This window comes from Lathamus discolor, chromosome 20 (assembly GCF_037157495.1).
Source record: "Lathamus discolor isolate bLatDis1 chromosome 20, bLatDis1.hap1, whole genome shotgun sequence".
Lineage (NCBI taxonomy): Eukaryota > Metazoa > Chordata > Aves > Psittaciformes > Psittacidae > Lathamus > Lathamus discolor.
The window spans coordinates 122,955-142,545 of record NC_088903.1 but is presented as its reverse complement, the minus strand read 5'-3'; the positions used below and the strand labels follow the sequence as shown (position 1 = coordinate 142,545).

The window sequence follows — 19,591 nt, the reverse complement described above, 5'->3', positions numbered from 1 at the left end:
CACAGGCTGTCCTTATCTAGTCCCTGGGCACACATACATTACGTCATTTTCCAGAAAGTTCCCCGCATGCGTACAGAATTGTGGCAGTGGTCTCTGAGGGTCGTTTACTTCTTCCAACAATCTTCATCACTTCTGGCAGCCTTTGGAGCATGCGCAGTAGATGCTCATACCAGTTTAATTGGTTCGTTAGCACAGGAGACATAATAATCCTCCTACTTATCAGTTAGTTTAACAGTATCCCATCCTGGACACCTGCCATTCCCAGATACTCCTTATCCCTGTGCCCTGTTCTTTCTAGCCTGTTTTTCTTAAAACTCTGTCAACTATAACAATTTATCTTGCACAAGAATGCTCAGTGTGTTCTCTAGCTGCACTCTATTTTTTTTCTATGTACCATGCACTTCAGTAATTTTCCATTGCTACTGTTACAAAGCCATCAAACTTAGCATTACTTAAAACAGATTCTAAAGGTTTTTATATTCCATTTTGTGATTTTCTGTCCCCCTTGTTTAACTCCTTCCCACCCCTCTCCAAGGGCCCTTCCCAAGGCTGTGGCTGCAGCCAGGAACAGCAAACCCCAAACGGCCTCTTCCAGCAGCACCAAACATCCCATTCCCACGTGTTTGCCCCCCCAGACTAGAACGGGGCTGGCACAGCAGCAGCTCGCCGAGGCAGGGAGCACTCCCAGCGCCCATCACGCTGCAGGGAAAGGGCTTCCCTGGGTGCCTGCCTGGGTGCGGAGGAGCACAGGGCTCACCTGGGATGCGGGAGGGATGCACACAGCTCTTGCTGCTGCGCTGCAGTTGGGCAGTGCAGCTCTGGAGCCCCCCCGGGCAGGGCAGGGCGACGCTGGCAAAGAGGAAGGGACCATTTCAAACCCGCAGGGCTCAGGGCAGAGGCCCCCCCTCATCCCCAGCTGGCACAGGGGAGGTGGCACAGACACAGGCAAGGATGGGGGCTCGAGCCCCAGCAGGGAGCAGAGGCAGGAGCTGCCTGCACGGAGCACTGAGGGGCACAGGGGGCTGGTGCCTGTCTCACCTCTCCACTCGCCTCCGCTTCAGCGCAGGTGCTTTGGGGATGGAGGAGCTCTTCATGGCCAGCGCTGGGATGGGGGCTCTGTAGCCAAGGAAAAGAGGGTCAGCGCCAGGGGATTCCCCCAGGCTGCAGGGCCGCAGATCCCCAAACGCACACTGAGCCCATCCAGGGCAGCACTTACCTAGGCATGAAGGGGCCCTCCTGCTTTGCTTGCTGGCACTGACTCTTCTCCCTGTCCAAGCACTCTGAGTGGCGGACGGGAAGGGGCCCGATGGCGCTGGGGGATCTGCTGTCCGGGCAGACCTCAAAGGTCACATTGAGCTCATGGGCAGGCGGGGAGCACAGGTTCTGGGCAGCTGACACTGCCGGGGGCACACGGCTTTGGGGGACTGGTGCTGGGCAGGATTTGGGGGTGTAACCCAGTGGCACCGGGGAGCCAGGGGATGCTGGAGCTCCTGCTTCAAGCCAGGAAGTGCCAGGGCTCTCCGGACTGGGAATCTCCGCTGCCTTCCCACATCCCTGCTGCCGTTTCAATTGCCTCTTGACGCTGCGGCGAGGTCCTGATGGGGAGGCACCGCCCAGCCCAGACTTCCTGCTCTCAATCGGGCTGGAAGCCATGAGCACACGGCCGGAGAACGGAGCAGGCTGCTGCAGGCACTGCGGGGTGGGACTCAGCACCGGGGCACCGCACACGGTGACAGATGCCTCATCTAAAGCAGCAGGAAAGAAGCAGTCACCCCTCTGCCTGCAGCTCCCAGGAATGCCCGGAGCTCAGGGCATCCCCCTCTCCTCCAGCACCGCTCACTGGACTCTGCCCAACAAGCCCCACGGCAGTCATTTCCCAGCGGGGGTTTCCACCAAACCACATTAAACCCAGAGGAAAAGAGCCAGCACAAGGAATCCTGCCCCTGGCAGCCCAAAGGCACCAGCCTGCTCCCAGAGCAACTGCCTGTGGCAATGCCTGAGCTCTCCCAGGAACATGGGGTCTGCGCAGCCCACAGCTCGGCTGCTGGGTCCATGTGTTCGCAAGGAGGATGAGGAGGAAGAGCTCAGGCCTGGGCACACGTAGGCCGAGGACACAGCCAGGGTGACTTGGGCAAACGAACCACGGAGACAAAGGAGAGGGGCCAGCACCGACTGTCCCAGATCCAAATCCTCACCATCACAGCTCCACTTCGTCCTCTTGGCTGGGGGGGCCTCGCTGAGCTCTGCAGACCTGCTCAGAGGCCCGGCTTGCTCAGGGCTCCCACCAGTGTCCTGAGGGACCAGCTGGGCCAGTTCCTCAAGCACGAGGACCAAGTCAGGGGTGAGGAGGTTGGCAGCCTTCAGGACGGAACAGAGCTTCCGGATGCCACTCAGGCCAGAGGCCACAGGCCTGGGGACAGAGACAGGAACCAGTGAGCAGGAGACTTGAGCCAGTGTCACCAGGAACAGAGGCTCAGCACCACCAGCATCACCTCCGAGACACCAGCTCAGGTGGGGCAGGGCCCATTAGCAGAGCTCTGGGGGAAGAGAAGCCAATGGAAGCTGCGAGGTGCCCAAATGTCAATCTCTTGCTGGAGAAGAGCTGGCACAAGGGAGCTCCAAGGCATCCCACAAGCAGAGCATCCCAGAGGTACTCAGAGCATCTCATAGGGCTCCAGAGCATCCCACAGGGATTCAGAGCATCCCATAGGGCTCCAGAGCATCCCACAGGGATTCAGACCATCCAACAAGCAGAGCATCCTACAGGGACTCAGAGCATTCCACAAGCAGAGCAGCCCATACAGATTCAGAGCATCCCACAAACAGAGAATCCTATAGGGATTCATAGCATCCCACAAGCAGAGAATCAATCCCATAGGGATTCAAAGCATCCAATAGGGCTCCAGAGCATCCCACAGAGTTCCGGAGCATCCCAAAGGGATTCAGTGCATCCCACAAACAGAGCATCCCACAGGGCTCCAGAGCATCCCACAGAGCTCCAGAGCATCCCATAGGGATTCAAATCACCCCAAGCCCATCAGAACACCCCCGTCTCAGCATGCCCCCACACACCATGGAACCCCTCATGGTCACGCCCCATTCCCCCCCCACTGAACCCCCCCCATGGAACCTGCCTCTCTATGACATCAGCACCAGCTCCAAGGGACCTGCACCCAGCACCCGTGTCCCTGGGGCAGTTGTGCTTTGGGTGCAGTGGTGCTTGCAGCTCCTTGTTGTCACCCTTAGCGGTGCTGGCAGCGATGGCTTTGCTCCGTGCCGTCATCCTGCTGGCCTCGGCCTGGCTGGTGCGAGGCTCCTGGGACAGCTGTGGGTGAGTGGCCCCGGGGCTCCTGGTATTCCACAGGGAGATGCTGCTGCTCCCAGCCAGGGGCACACCAGTGGGATGGTGGGATTGGGGGAGCCCCACTTCCTTGCCATCACCCCATGTGGTAGCACAGCGCAGCTATGGGGCACCCCATAGGGTCCCTTGTACCTGCAGCACCAATGGGGTGGGACCATGCTCGCCCTTCATCGCTAACCATCAAGTGTTGGGCTTCTGCTTCCAGAGGCACTTGCGGTACCCGTCCCATGGCTGATTACTATGGGACATCACGCATCGTCGGAGGCGTGGATGCGCAGCAGGGCGCCTGGCCATGGATCGTCAGCATCCAGTTCCCCAGGGGCACCGGCTCCTCGCACATCTGCGGGGGGTCCCTCATCACCCCCCAGTGGGTCCTCACGGCTGCTCACTGCTTCGTCGGGCAAAAGTAAGGCAGAGGAGGGATTCCAGCCTTAGGGAATAGCCCAGGAGCAGCTCCCATCCTGTCCGATTCCCCATCCTGGATGCACTGGGAAGAGCGCTCAAGAGAAGGCTGCTTCCAGCTTGACAGCCCTTGAGCCTAAGGCACCCTGGGGCAGTGCTTTCCTTTGGGAAACACCAGGAGTGTGGCTCCTTCCCACCCCTCTTCTCCTTAGAATGGATTAGAATGGCATGGAATGAGATGGAATGGAATGGCACGGGATCAAATGGATCATGGAATCGGCTGGGTTGGGTTGGAAAGGAGCTTGGGATCACCCACTTCCAACCCCTTGCCATGGGCAGGGATGCCTTCCGTAAAGCAGCTTGCTCCAAGCCGGCCTTGAGCACTGCCAGGCATGGAGCATCCAAACCTTCTCCGTCCATGCCATCCCAGTGCCCCAGCACCCTCCCAGGGAATCCCTTCCTTATCTCCAACCTGCGAGTCCCTGTCGGAACCCATCAGCCCTTGTCCTACGGCTCCAACCCCTGCTCTTCCACTCCCTCCCAGCTTCACCACGGATTGGTTCGTGATGGTCGGAATCACGGACCTGGCTTGGGCCAATGCCGAGACCCAGAAGCGTCGGATACGGCAGGTCGTGGTCCATGAATATTACACCGGCATCTCCGGCGGCTTCGACATCGCCTTGGTGGAGCTGGACCAGCCGGTGCAGTGCGGGTACCACGTGCAGCTGGCCTGCGTGCCCGATGCGACGCTCAGGCTATCCCAGCTCTCCGAGTGCTTCATCAGCGGATGGGGCGCGAGGGAGGCCAGAAGTGAGTGCCCGACGGCCCCGTTGGCCTTGGAATGCTGGGTCATGGGTTCATGGAATGGGATGGAAGGGAGGGTAAAGCTCATCCAGGCCTATTGGAGGTTGCTCCAACTGGGGAAGGAGCAAACCAGCCTTCTCCATCCAACCCATCCCAGTGTCCCACCACTTCATTCTGTTCAACCTGAGCATTTCTGGTTGAGCTGGAAAACATCAGCCCTTGTCCCATCGCTGAAGGTCCCTTCACGTCCTCCTTATGTTGAGGATACTGAGCAGAGAGGATGCAGCCCAGGCTGTGGGGGGGGGGGGTGTTGATGGATCCCATTGAGCTTCTCAGCCCCCAATACCCCAAAGCCATGCCTTGTACCCCCAGCCCTGACCCCCTTTGTGTCCCCACAGCGGGGGCATCGTCCCCATCAGCCCTGCAGGAGGCCAAGGTCCGCCTCATTGATGTCAAGCTCTGCAACAGCACCAATTGGTACCGAGGGGCCATCAAGAGACACAACCTCTGTGCTGGGTACCCGCAGGGAGGCATCGACACCTGCCAGGTAGGGATGTGCCATCGGGGCTCCCTTCTCCTCTCCCATCCGCAGGGCCTTGCTCTGCATCCCCCCTTATCCCAGCTGCGGAAGCGCATCCGCCTCCTGGGCCGTCATCCCTGCGCACAGACCGTAGAGGCTGGAGCTTTAAGAGCATCAAGATTCCACCACTAAACCGTGTCATGAGCACGGGTTCATGGAATGGGTTAGGTTGGGAAGGAGCTTAAAGCATCCAGGTGGAAGCAAGGGGCAGGGACGCCTTCCATTAGACCAGGTTGCTCCAAGCCCCATCCATCCTTCTCCATCCAACCCATGCCAGTGTCCCACCACCCTCATATGGAACAACTTCTCCTTATCTCAAGCCACACTCCCCTGTTCCAGTTGGAACCCATCACTCCTCATCCTACGGCTCCAATCCATGTGGAAGGTCCCTCTTCACGCCCAAATGATGAAGGAGATCCCTTCCATCCCCACAGGGGAGAGTGGCGGTCCCCTCCGGCGTTGCCATGGCCACCCATCCCCATCCTCATCCTCTCTCCTTCTCCTCCATAGGGTGACAGCGGCGGTCCCCTCATGTGCCGGGACAAGCGCGCCAACTTCTTCTGGGTTGTGGGGCTGACGAGCTGGGGCCGCGGCTGCGCCAGGGCCAACCATCCGGGGGTCTACACCTCAACGCAGCACTTCCATGAGTGGATCCTCTACCAGCTGGGGATGTTCCGCTCCGCGGGAGCCTCCGCCACGCCCCCGACATGGAGCCACCAGCACGTCTCCCACACTCCCACCCAGGAGACGATGCCGGCGCCCACGGCCTCCAGCATCAGTGGCTTCTGCTCGTTCCCGGTTCGGGTGCTGGTGGAATTCGCCACTCGGGTGCGGGAGTTGCTGCAGGGTCTAGGGGGGAAGAAGACTTGAGGAGCGGCATCGCCTGCAGTTGGCTTGAACTGCAGTAAAGTTGCCTCGTTTTCCCGTAGAGGGGACGCTTTGCACGCCCACCTCTTCTTGTGGTGCATGGGGAGGGATGGGGATGAGGGATGGAGGGCACAGTGGGAAGCGGGAGCTGGGAATCAGGGAATCAGCCAGGTTGGGAAAGACCTTCAGGAGCATCAAGTCCAATCATTGCCCTACTATTAAGCCGTGACATGAAGAAGGAGGGGGGACAGCTTCCATTAGACCAGGTTGCTCCATGCCCCATCCCTCCTTCTCCATTCAACCCATCCCAGTGTCCCAGCACCCTCACTTCCTTATCTCCAACCTGAACTTCCCTGTTCCAGTTGGAACCCTTCACCCTCCTCTCTACACCCAAATGATGAAGAAGAACCCAGCCTTCCATGGTTCTGTTTCATCCCTGCATCCAGCTGGAGCATCCCGCTTCCAGACTTGGGATCTTCCCTTGGGACCTCACACGCTTCAATGCTGTATCCATCCCACCACAAGCACCCATCCCAGCTTGCAACACCCATCCCAGCGCACTTTGGACCTCTCCCAGATCCCAGCACTGGTGTCCCCAGTGCCAGGAAAAGGGACTGGGGTCAGCGCTCACCCTTGTCCATGTTCCTGGGTCCCCATTCACCCCTCATCCCACTAAGATCCCAGGAAGATCCTGTTAAGATCCCATTAAGATCCCATTAGGATCCCTTTAGGACCCCATTAACATCCCAGTAAGACCCCGTCAGGATCCCATTAGGACCCCACTAGGATACATTAAGAATCCATGAAGATCCTTTAAGATCTAAGGAGGATCCCTTTAGGACTCCATTAATACCCCATTAATATCCCTTTAGGATCCAATTAATATCCCATTAATATGCCTTTAGTATCCCATTAATATCCTATTAGGATGATATTAGGACCCCTTTAGGACCCCATTAAGATCCATTTAGACCCCATTAAGATCCCATCAGGATGCCATTATGACCCCGTTAATATCCCATTAGGATCCCTCTAGGGCCCCATTAAGATCCCATTGGGACCCCATTAATATCTCACAAGACCACCCCCCCCCCCCATAGCGGCCCCCCCGAATAGGGACACTGTGACCGGGGGGGGGGGTGGGGGGGCGCAGCCCCTGAGGTAGTCAGTGAGATGGAGGGGGGGTCAGTGGCAGGCTCAGTTTGGCACCGGGGGGGAGGGGATGGGGGGGTCCTGTCTCAGTGGGGCACCACAGAGCGGCTCCTGTCCCCCCCCCACCATAGCAATGCTCAGTGGGGGGGACGACCCTCATCCATCACCCTGGTGGGGGGGGCATTAATGTCATGGGGGCGTCAATAAGGGTTGGGGTTTAAGCTTCAAGCCCCTGGGTGATTTGTGGGGTGGCACCCTTAGGCCCATAGAAACCCCCCCCCACAATGGGGTGGGTGGTCCTGGATGGGGGAGGGGGTGGTCCCAGTCTGGGGGGAGGCCATGGTTGGAAGCATCCATTGGGAAGGTGCTAAAGTCGGGGGGGTGGGGACGGTCATGGGGGGGCACCCATCTCCAGCAGTTTTGGGGGGGGGATGTCCACCTTTTGGGGGGGGCCCAATTACGGGGCGGACGGGGGTTTTGTAGTGGTCTTGATGGGTGTCCCTCCACTGGGACCAGTGGCTTTTTACAGCCACAAGAGGTTGAGCTGTTACCCCTGTCAAAGTGGATCTGGATCTGCAGTCTCATTCTAGAGCTCAAACCCAGCTGTCAGGGCAGAAAGCGAACTGTTCTTTACCTGTTTATCTGCTAGGGTAGGAGCACGAGGGAAGAACTTGCATTAAGAGTGTTTGTTTTGTTCGGTTCCATTGGCTCAGACAGTTTCTTATTGATGGAGCCCTTAAGCAGGGGCTGAGCGTGGAGATCCAGAAGAAAGAAGGGGGAGATGTGGGCAGTGGCGGCCATGAGACTGGCGTGAAAAAGAGCTCAGGAATGAGCCCTGAGGCCTTGGTGCTGTGACCAGCCCTGGCCCGAGGAGCTGGGGCCTTGGAGGGCAGAGGATGTGGGGGCTGTGCGAGGTCTGCAGCATGGAGATTGGACTGTTTACCTGGAGAGTTTCACAGGGGCCAGTGAGACGGAGCGTTGTATGGATGTGCAGGTTGGGAAAGCACCGGACAAGGGGATAGAGAGGGCTGGGTTGTAACAAAGGTGGATTTGAGTCTCCTCATCAGCTCGAGTCCGTGCCGTGCTGCGCCCCAGTGCGTGCTGCCGGGATGGATCACTGCTGACACGGCTCCCACGCACATATCCACAGGCAGGCGTGCACATCCATGCGAGTGCACATCTCACACACACACGTGCACATCCATGCGAGTGCACATCTCACACACACACGTGCACATCCATGTGTACCCATGCGCCCAGGGAAGCTCACACGTGCGCTTCCATCCCTCCACAGCCATGTGCAGCACACATGTGCATGCCCTCGCACATGTGTGCCCTGGGCAGATGCACACCCGCGCTGTGGTCCCTGCCCATGGCCGCAGCCCTAGAGCTGCACACGCTCATCCACCCTTCCATGGGTGCACCAGGCACAGGCACAGCCACCCTGCTCTGCAGACGCGGGCACCCATGGCCAGGGCACCCATGGCCACAGCCCCCGGACAGCCCCAGCATGAGCATGGACAAAGTGGGGTCTGGAGGCACAGGGCTGTAAGGGATATGGGGGTCCACACGGATGCCACCACAAGAGGCAGCCAGGATGAAGCTGGGGGCAGGGGGTCACTGTAGGGATGCTGAGGACAGGGATGGGGACAGCTCGCACAGGCTGGCAGTGAGGTGGCATCTGATGGCTGGGAAAGGCTCCTGAGTGCTGCAGCACAGGGACAGCAGCCAGGCCCTGCTGGACCACAGCCACCAGCACCGGGACACCGACAGCATCCGGACAGGGACGGTTGTGGCAACAGTCATGGGTGCGACCTGTGGGCACCCAGAGGCACTGGTTGCAGTGGGGCACAGTGGTGGCACTGGGGCAGCGCTGAGTTTACACCCATTGCCCCTTGTCCTAGCACTGGATATCACTGAGAAAAGCCTAGCTCCATCACCCTGACACCCACCCTTTACATATTTGTAAACTCTGATGAGGTCACCCCTCAGTCTCCTCTTCTCCAAGCTAAAGAGACCCAGCTCCCTCAGCCTCTCCTCATAAGGGAGGTGTTCCACCCCCTTCATCATCTCTGTGGCTCTGCGCTGGGCTCTTTCAAGCAATTCCCTGTCCTTCTTGAACAGAGGGGCCCAGAACTGGACGCAATATTGCAGATGCGGCCTCACCAAGGCTGAGTGGAGGGGGAGGAGAACCTCTCTTGACCTACTATCCACACCCTTTCTAATGCACCCTAAGTTGCCATTTGCCTTCTTGGCCACAAGAGCACATTGCTGGCTCATGGTCATCCTCCTGTCCACCAGGACCCCCAGGTCCCTTTCCCCTTCGCTGCTTTCCAGCAGGTCAACCCCCAACCTGTGCTGGTCCATGGGGTTGTTCTTCCCCAGGTGCAAGACTCTACACTTGCCCTTGTTGAATTTCATCAAGTTTCTCCCCGCCCAACTCTCCAGCCTGTCCAGGTCTGGCTGAATGGCAGCACAGCCTTCGGGTGTGTCAGCCACTCCTCCCAGTTTTGTGTCCTCAGCGAACTTGCTGAGGGTGCACTCAGTTCCCTCATCCAGGTCCTGGATGAAAATATTAAACAGCACTGGTCCCAGCCGCGACCCCCGAGGGACTCCACTAGTCACAGACCTCCAGCTAGATTCTGCGCCATTGACCACAACTCTCTGCCTTCTTCCTTTCAACCAGTTCTTGATCCACCTCACTACTTGATCGTCAAGCCCACACTTCCTTTGCTTATCTATGAGGATGCTGTGAGAGACAGTATCAAATGCCTTACTGAAATCAAGAAAAACCACATCTACCGCTCTGCCTTCATCCCTCCACCTAGTCACTTCCTCATAGAAGGCTATAAGGTTGGTCAGACGTGACTTCCCCTCATAAAACCATGTTGGCTGTTCTTAATAACCCCCTCATCCTTGATATGGCTAGAGATGGAGTCAAGAATAAGTTGTTCCATCCCCTTTCCAGGGATGGAGGTAAGGCTGACCGGTCTATAACTACCCGGTTCCTCCTTCTTGCCCTTCTTATAGACTGGTGTGACATTTGCCATCCGCCAATCCTCAGGCACGTCTCCCAGCACAGCCCCCTCTTAATGAGGCAAAGGAACCAGGAGCAGGCTGGAAGGTTTAAGGGGAGGCTTCCCGGCTGGGAGCAGGCAAAGGCGAAGGCGCCGCTGCCAGGCAGGAAAGGGCAGGAGGAGCCGGTGCCCCCGGTCCCCACGGGACTGCAGCACACCCGGAGCCACGGCCCCTCCGTCCTGCTCCCACCACACTTGCCCATCTTGGAGGGTGGCTACGAGGAGCTGGTGCAGGCAGCCAGATGTGTGCCAGTGCCCACGTGTGCCAGAGCCCACATGTGCCTTGGCAAGGCAGCAAAGGGGGTCAGGGGGTGCAAGGGACAAGTGCGGTCCCAGGGTAGGGATGCTCAGAGCTCTCTGCCCCAGGCCTGGGGCTTTGCAAGCAGCCGGAGCAAGGGGGACACAGAGAGCAGGGCGGCAGCAGCAGGGTTTTAGCAAGGGGGGAACAGCACCGAAGCACCCAAAGCAGCAGGGGCTGGGCCTGCACTCCAGGACACGGCCCAGGCTGGACGCCCCCAGCACAGCAAAGGGGCAGAAGGCACCCGCAGGAACCCCTGCATGAGCGGGGAAGCCACGATGGAGCTCAGCCCCAGGAGCAAGGGCCTTTGCCAGGCCCAAACCCAGCTCCCCCCAGGAGGGGGGCAAGAAGAAGCAGCCGATGTCTCTGCTCAGCCCTCTGCTTTGAACCAAACTATTTATGAACGACAATAAATCATCTGCAGCAAAACACATCCAGGGCTGGGCTGGGAATGGGGGACAGGGAAAGGGGGACAGGGAATGAGGACAAGGAATGGGGGACAGGGAATGGGGACAGGGCAGGGACTTGGGGGTGACTGTGAGGAGAAGAAACACTTAAGGGGAGCGCTGTGGGGCTGCAAGGAGGACGCAGAGGAAGGAAGAAATCTGGTAACTGGGTTAGGGACACGGGGAGGGATCCGGGAGCCGTCAGCGCAAGAGCTTCATTGGCTGGGGGCGGGCGCAAGGGGTTGGGGACAGTTCCTTGGGTCTCCTCCTGCTGCCCTTCCGGGTGCTGTTCCCCCAGCGAGGCTCTGAGGAGGACAAGAGCAGAGAAACAGATGAGGCAGCTCCTGGGCAACAGCAGCAAACCCAGAGCCCCTCCTGAGGAGGATCCAAGCCTCCTCCTGATTGGGAGAAAACTCCAGGAACAAACTTGCCAGCAAAGATTTCAAGCTGACAAGCAGGTATTCTTTATTGCCGCGCCGGGAGACACGGGGGAGAGCTCCTCCTAACGTGTGTCTCTCTGTTGCTCCACAGGCTGTCCTTATCTAGTCCCTGGGCACACATACATTACGTCATTTTCCAGAAAGTTCCCCGCATGCGTACAGAATTGTGGCGGTGGTCTCTGAGGGTCGTTTACTTCTTCCAACAATCTTCATCACTTCTGGCAGCCTTTGGAGCATGCGCAGTAGATGCTCATACCAGTTTAATTGGTTCGTTAGCACAGGAGACATAATAATCCTCCTACTTATCAGTTAGTTTAACAGTATCCCATCCTGGACACCTGCCATTCCCAGATACTCCTTATCCCTGTGTCCTGTTCTTCTAGCCTGTTTTTCTTAAAACTCTGTCAACTATAACAATTTATCTTGCACAAGAATGCTCAGTGTGTTCTCCAGCTGCACTCTATTTTTTTTCTATGTACCATGCACTTCAGTAATTTTCCATTGCTACTGTTACAAAGCCATCAAACTTAGCATTACTTAAAACTGATTCTAAAGGTTTTTATATTCCATTTTGTGATTTTCTGTCCCCCTTGTTTCAATTCCCCCCTTTTTCTGTCCTTTTGCAAATTCTTTTGCAACATTTTATATATTACCATTACCATCAAAAGTCTTTTGAAATAATTTCCCGTTTCTACTTGGCGCTTAATTTCACTCCTTTTCCAGTCTTCATAATTTATCATAGCATTTACAACACCAGAGAGAACCTTGTATCATACCGCAAGTAATCAATATTAAAATAATTAACACCAATATACCTGCAACCAGTTGCTTCAACCAGGAGAGATCAGGTAATCATGAAGTTAACCCTTTCCATATTTTTTTTTCAAAATCCCAGGAGGTGTCATCCATGGCCATTTCATGAAATATCTTAGTTTGTTTCCAAATTTCCTCCAGATCTGTTTCAATTCTGCCACTTTGGTCTATATAGGAGCAACAACTTTCACTGATTATGGAACAAACCCCTCCTTGTGATGTCAATAACATGTCTAGAGCCATTCGGTTTTGTAATACCACCTTAGATAGGCTAGTTATCTCTCGTTCTGCCTGGATTATATCAATGTTTTTACTTTCCATTTCCTCTATGGTTGCTGAGATATTTATAATTCACTTATTCCCAAAGATAGACTTAGCCCTCTTACAAAACTATGAAATGCAGTGTGCTGTTCAATAATAGGGTTAAACCCTTGCTTAATCTGTTTAGCAAAATTGGGTATTACAGCACCTAAGGTGCATGCCCCCTTCTAGTTGAGGGCTAGAGTCTTATAAGCATTTTCTCCACATAACCAATACCATCCTTTCCCTTTAGGAATGGGCCACCACTGAATTACGATACCATCTATATTAATAGCGTGATTGCAATTTGAATGGTGACCTACATCTGTGGCATTTAAACAAGCATGATCTCCTACCCTGGTTCCCAGTGTAATACATCTTTGTGCACAGGTGTAATATTTATTACCTGCATTAAGATTAACTATTCCAAATTTTAACTTTTCCTTCGAATACAGATTGCTAGTGTTCACCCACAAATTTGTCCATGAGACAGTGTTAGGAATTGGAACTCCAGTTAATGGGAGATCCAGGCTTTCTCCTGATTTAGGCAACTGTGCACACACCCAACAGTCAGTACGATTGAAAACCTTAGTGATATTCTGCACTAATTTCAGGTATAAGTTCTGGTCCCAAGCTTGTGCTCCGGTTATCATATGAGTCCTAATTGTGACCGGCGCAATTTCACACGCAAGGGTCCTGAAGGTTTGACCTGCCATGTCTTCTCTGGCTCTGGTGCTTTCTTTATTCTTGAGTAATGCATTCAAGCAGGTTGTTCCTTTATCTTCACTGCTGTAAAGGTGGTCAGTAATCTCTGGTACGGTCTGCTCCACTTCTCCTGTAGAGGATCTCCAGAAAAATTCTTAACATAAACCCAGTCTCCAGATCTGAAAGGGTGGATCGGATAATCCAAACCTCTTGCTCTTGTCCCTGCTATTCTCTTATTTATCTCTTCCAATTGTTTTCCTAAATTAATCAAAAACTGTCGTAGACAGCCTTCTCTCACTTCCTGAAGACTTTCCCCTGTAAACTGGGACTGATATGGTCTTCCATACAAAATCTCAAATGGGCTAACCTCTTCTTTCGACCGAGGTTTAGTTTGAATTCTTAATAGAGCCAGTGGTAACGCCTGGTACCAATATAAATTTGTTTCCTGACATATTTTACTAATCTGTTTAATCAGATGGTTCATCTTTTCTACTTACCCACTGGCCTGAGGCCTGTATGGAACACGTAGTTGCCAATCAGTTTCAAATTTTTTCGCTAATTTCTTGTGACAATTTTGCACTAAAGTGTTAACCTCAGTCTGAAGAAATTGCCTCTGGTACTCCAAAACGAGGTATGATCTCGTTAAATAATATTTTAATCGCTTGTCTTGCATTATTTATCCTACAAGGGAATGCTTCTGGCCAGCCTGAAAAAGTATCCTTTAACACCAACAAATATTGATAACCTCCTTTTCTTGATAATTCAGAAAAATCTGTTTGCCACTGCTGTCCCAGATAACTTCCTCTCACAATTGTCCTAATTTGATTTCTATTTTCACTTTTAGGATTATTCTTAAGACATAGCTAACATTGTTTTGTCACTTACTGAACTATAGTATATAGATTTCTTCCTACAATTTGTTTGTTTAAGTGTTTATACAAAGAGTTACTATCACAATGAGTTTTATTATGTTCCTCCTGAACTAACTTCCAGAGTTGGTTATAGGGGGTTACAATTCTCCCATCAGGTATCTGAACCCCACCCTCTTTATTTTCCTGTCCTTTTAGATCTTGAATCAATTTTCTATCCTCTTTTGAATATCTAGGTTTAGATTTCTCAATTGTTAGTTTGCCATCAGGGATTAAGGACATGATTTTAGATTGTTCAGCTGCTCGTTTGGCTTCAAAATCGGCCAAATTATTTCCAATTTCCTGATCAGAGTCACCTTGATGTCCTTTACAGTACATAATAGCTACTTGTTCAGGTAGCTGAACAGCTTCTAGTAATTGTAGAATTTCTGTAGCATGTTTAATCTGTTTCCCTTGTGTATTCAAAAGTCCTTGCTCTTTCCAGATAGCACCACGTGCATGGACCACACCAAATGCGTATTTAGAATCAGTCCAAATATTTATCCTTTTATCTTCAGGCAGTTCCAGGGCTCTCGTTAATGTTATTATTTCTGCCTTCTGGGCAGAGGTGTTTGCTGGTAAAGGTTTAGCTTCTATTACCTGTGAAGTGGTGGTAACGGCATATCCTGCCTTTCGTTCACCTGCTTTCGTTCATGAAGCTACTACCTCAGTAAACCAAGAATCAGCGCCTTCCAGAGGTTTTTCTTTCAAGTCTGGTCGGCTCAAATACACAGTCTCTATGGTGGCCAAGCAATTGTGTGTTAGTAGTTCTGTCAGTTGTTCCTGCAAAAAGGATGCTGGATTCACCACATCGGTGACCACAATTTCTATATCATCCTGTTCCACAAGTGTGGCCTGGTATTTTAAAAAACGTGAAGGAGATAACCAGTGGGCTCCTTTCTGCTCCAGGACTGCTGATACTGCATGGGACACTAGCACAGTAATCTTCTGTCCCAAGGTGAATTTGCGAGCCTCTTCAATATTTATGATGACTGCGGCCACAGCCCTCAGGCATCCGGGCCATCCTTTGCTCGCTTCATCCAGTTGTTTTGAAAAATATGCCACTGCCCTTCTGTATGGTCCTAGTTTCTGAGCAAGGACCCCCAAGGCTATTCCTTGTTTTTTATAGGAATATAGCCTAAAGGATTTAGTCACATCTGGAAGTCACAGAGTTGCAGCTCTCACTGGCTCTGTTTTTAAATTTTTAAAAGCCCCTCTGCTGTATCAGTCCGTTTTAAAGAGGGAGGGTTTCCTTTCAACAGTTCATACAGTGGTCTTACCAGAACACCATAATCATGGATCCAAAGTCTGCACCCATCCGGTCATTCCCAGGAATGCCTGGAGCTCCTTGGTGGTTGACGGTCATGGAGTCTGACAAAGGGCTTCTTTTCTAGCAGCTCCAAGTTCTGTCTGTCCTCCTGCTATTTCATATCCTAGGTAGGAAACTCAGGTTTGGATTAGTTGGGCCTTTCATTTGGATACCCAATAACCATTCAGTCCCAGAAAATTGAATAATTCCACTGTCCACTGGATACATTCTGCCTTTGTTTCTGTAGCAATTAATAGGTCATCCACATATTGTAACAGAGTCCCGTCTGAGTAGGTGGCTTCCGTGATTCTAGTTCTCATGCTAGCTGATTTCCAAAAATTGCTGGACTGTTTTAAACTTTTTAGGTAATACTGCCCAAGTTAATTGAGTTTCCCTTCCTGTGTCAGGATTTTCCCATTCAAAAGCAAATAACTTTGGCTTTCTTTGGCCAATGGTAAGCAAAAGAAAATGTCCTTTAAATCCAGGATGGCAAACCATTTCTGATTATTATTCAGTTTAGCCAATAAGTCATACAAATTAGCTACTACTGGACGAATATACTCTGCTGTTTTGTTGATTGCCCTGAGATCTTGAACCAATCTGCACCTTTTGCCATCATATTCCTTTAGTGTCCAGATAGGAGTGCCATATTCCAAGTCACATTCAATTAATAATCTATATTTTAAAATTTATCAGTGATTGTTGATTCCCTTTGATCTTCTAATTTTAAGGGATATTGTTTTATTCTAATTGAGCAAGGCTCCCCCTCCTTTTTATTTACACTTTAAGAGGCAAAGCATTTTTCGCCTTACCTGGAACTTCAGGTGCCCATACTCCCAGATATACCTGATTAAGTTTTTCTTCTATTTCAGGGAGGTCCTCCTGTTTGCTTTTCTGCTGAATTAAAGATAAACTCAAAACTGCAATTAATTGATTATTTTTAACTCTAAATTCCATTTTGCCTTCTTTAAATGTTGCTTCTTGCCCTAATAAACATTTTAGAGAATTTGGCATGCATAAAAATTTATGCATTCCTATTTTTTTCCCAATTTGTACTTTAAAGGTTTCAGAAAGAATGCTTCACTTTTTTTTTTCCTGGTGGCCAGTAGCTCCCACATCTGTAGCGAATTCTTTTCTCTCTGATTTAATACCAAATAACTTGGTCCTGTAATTGCTAAAATTCCACTTTATTTCCTCTAGTCTCTAGTTTTAATTTAACCAGTGGATCTGGTAAGGTAGATTCCCCAGGTCCCTGTCAGTCTAGTTGCAATTCAGTCACCGGATCCACCCCATGCCACTGCCCCCCCACCCAGGGCAGTCTCACTTCCAACGTCCAAACTCCCCACAGCCCGCACACCGATCCGCTTCCACAGAAGAGCCCACTCCCCCACCTCTGCCCGACATCCCTCCTCCCAGGCTCAAACACAGGAGCTGCTCGAGCTCCCCTCCTTTCCCCCTTGGTTTTCCCTTTTGTTTTTTTTTTTTTATCTCACAGTTGCTCACCCTGCTCTGCAGAGGCTGCAGGTGCCTGCCTCTGCAACAGCACTTCTGCTTTAACCCTTTCCTAACTCTGAATGTGAATCTGCCGCTTTTTGCCAGTGGCAGCAATCTCTTCCTCCTTATCAATATCAGATAGGACAGGTGCAGAGGGTGCTCCTCTCAGAGGTACCTGTGACACATACTTTTCCAACCTACCTTCCTGATTACTGTTTTTTAACTTTAAACATCTTTCCCCAATATCACAGGCTGAACAGCATCTCTCCATCTTAACTTTCAGTTTTTCCCTGTCCTTTTCCAAAGCGAAAATTAAGGGATCTGGCAGAGCTATATTAATTCTGCATTCAGTCCCTCACTCCACGTGGTTTCTTAAAGTGAAAAACACATCTGCATACATTACTTCATCCCATTTTCCTTGCCACCTCAAAACAACATTAATTGTAACAATATATTATAGTTCAGAGTTCCATTTTCAGGCCATTTTCCCTGATTTTCCAAAATATACAAAGGCCACCATCGGTTACAATATTTTACCAATGTTTTCTTATTTACCGAGCCCCCAGGAGACCCTCCAAGTTACTTCCAGTGTGCCAAAATGCACCCTAAAAGACTCTTTTTCAAGATCTCTTCACTCTGCTGACTTTCCATTATCAGTCTCACATTCACACACACACACGGGATCCCACAGACACACTGCACACAGTTACAACACTGGAGACAGAGACTAAAATTCTATCAAACAAACAACAGTTAATAACACAGTTATAGCATCCTGTCACCAATACCAAAGCACACGACCAAAATCCTTAACGTAACAAGCCACAAAATAAATCAAATACCAACAAGATCCAAAACCATTTCCACAAGACACCCCCTGTGTCTTGTAGGACCCAAACCACAAGAAGCCCCCTGCTTCTTGTGGGTGTATACCAGACGGACGCTAGCAGCCGGGTATTCGCCTTTACCCACGAGATTTCCTATCTCGATTTACGGAAGGCTTCCAAACCTTGCGTATGCTTACCAAACCAACCCAATTACCAATGCAGTCTTTATGCAAGATGCCCGCTGCACCTTACAGACCATACAAAAGAAAAGAATACCTTTGATGAAGATGGTCCTTGTCTGCTCCTGCAGTGATCCGAATGAGTCGAGGGGTCCCTCCGGGAAAAATTCCCGAGGGCCCTAGGGAGCCCTGTCCTCAGTGGGTCCTGCAGCCGAGCAGAGAGGGTCCCATCTGGGTCGCCAGATTGATTGGGAGAAAACTCCAGGAACAAACTTGCCAGCAAAGTTTTCAAGCTGACAAGCAGGTATTCTTTATTGCGGCGCCAGGAGACAAGGGGGAGAGCTCCTCCTAACGTGTGTCTCCCCCTGTTGCTCCACAGGCTGTCCTTATCTAGTCCCTGGGCACACATACATTACGTCATTTTCCAGAAAGTTCCCCGCATGCGTACAGAATTGTGGCAGTGGTCTCTGAGGGTCGTTTACTTCTTCCAACAATCTTCATCACTTCTGGCAGCCTTTGGAGCATGCGCAGTAGATGCTCATACCAGTTTAATTGGTTCGTTAGCACAGGAGACATAATAATCCTCCTACTTATCAGTTAGTTTAACAGTATCCCATCCTGGACACCTGCCATTCCCAGATACTCCTTATCCCTGTGTCCTGTTCTTCTAGCCTGTTTTTCTTAAAACTCTGTCAACTATAACAATTTATCTTGCACAAGAATGCTCAGTGTGTTCTCCAGCTGCACTCTATTTTTTTTCTATGTACCATGCACTTCAGTAATTTTCCATTGCTACTGTTACAAAGCCATCAAACTTAGCATTACTTAAAACTGATTCTAAAGGTTTTTATATTCCATTTTGTGATTTTCTGTCCCCCTTGTTTCAATTCCCCCCTTTTTCTGTCCTTTTGCAAATTCTTTTGCAACATTTTATATATTACCATTACCATCAAAAGTCTTTTGAAATAATTTCCCGTTTCTACTTGGCGCTTAATTTCACTCCTTTTCCAGTCTTCATAATTTATCATAGCATTTACAACACCAGAGAGAACCTTGTATCATACCGCAAGTAATCAATATTAAAATAATTAACACCAATATACCTGCAACCAGTTGCTTCAACCAGGAGAGATCAGGTAATCATGAAGTTAACCCTTTCCATATTTTTTTTTCAAAATCCCAGGAGGTGTCATCCATGGCCATTTCATGAAATATCTTAGTTTGTTTCCAAATTTCCTCCAGATCTGTTTCAATTCTGCCACTTTGGTCTATATAGGAGCAACAACTTTCACTGATTATGGAACAAACCCCTCCTTGTGATGTCAATAACATGTCTAGAGCCATTCGGTTTTGTAATACCACCTTAGATAGGCTAGTTATCTCTCGTTCTGCCTGGATTATATCAATGTTTTTACTTTCCATTTCCTCTATGGTTGCTGAGATATTTATAATTCACTTATTCCCAAAGATAGACTTAGCCCTCTTACAAAACTATGAAATGCAGTGTGCTGTTCAATAATAGGGTTAAACCCTTGCTTAATCTGTTTAGCAAAATTGGGTATTACAGCACCTAAGGTGCATGCCCCCTTCTAGTTGAGGGCTAGAGTCTTATAAGCATTTTCTCCACAT

At 51.2% G+C, this 19,591-nt stretch overlaps 2 protein-coding genes and 1 long non-coding RNA gene across 3 annotated transcripts; 1 reads left to right on the top strand and 2 right to left on the bottom strand.

The window, feature by feature from the left end:
• Nucleotides 1-12: 12 nt before the first annotated feature.
• Nucleotides 13-3,532, bottom strand: LOC136024245 (kinesin-like protein KIF18B). Its single transcript, XM_065699455.1, has 7 exons — nucleotides 3,494-3,532; nucleotides 3,181-3,325; nucleotides 2,196-2,492; nucleotides 1,217-1,745; nucleotides 1,039-1,116; nucleotides 731-849; nucleotides 13-23 (listed from the first exon to the last, which is right to left on the bottom strand). Exons 1-7 carry the CDS (start codon nucleotides 3,530-3,532, stop codon nucleotides 13-15), a joined length of 1,218 nt encoding a protein of 405 aa, XP_065555527.1.
• A 56-nt stretch (nucleotides 3,533-3,588) lies between these two features.
• On the top strand, nucleotides 3,589-6,066 carry LOC136024242 (acrosin-like). The gene is made up of 5 exons (XM_065699450.1): nucleotides 3,589-3,767; nucleotides 3,986-4,052; nucleotides 4,156-4,723; nucleotides 4,966-5,114; nucleotides 5,658-6,066. Exons 1-5 carry the CDS (start codon nucleotides 3,589-3,591, stop codon nucleotides 6,015-6,017), a joined length of 1,323 nt encoding a protein of 440 aa, XP_065555522.1. The 3' UTR covers nucleotides 6,018-6,066.
• A 4,716-nt stretch (nucleotides 6,067-10,782) lies between these two features.
• LOC136024185 (uncharacterized) lies at nucleotides 10,783-18,666 on the bottom strand. Its single transcript, XR_010616780.1, has 2 exons — nucleotides 18,060-18,666; nucleotides 10,783-11,292 (listed from the first exon to the last, which is right to left on the bottom strand). It is a non-coding gene; the product is annotated as an uncharacterized LOC136024185 (long non-coding RNA).
• Between the last annotated feature and the right edge of the window lie 925 nt (nucleotides 18,667-19,591).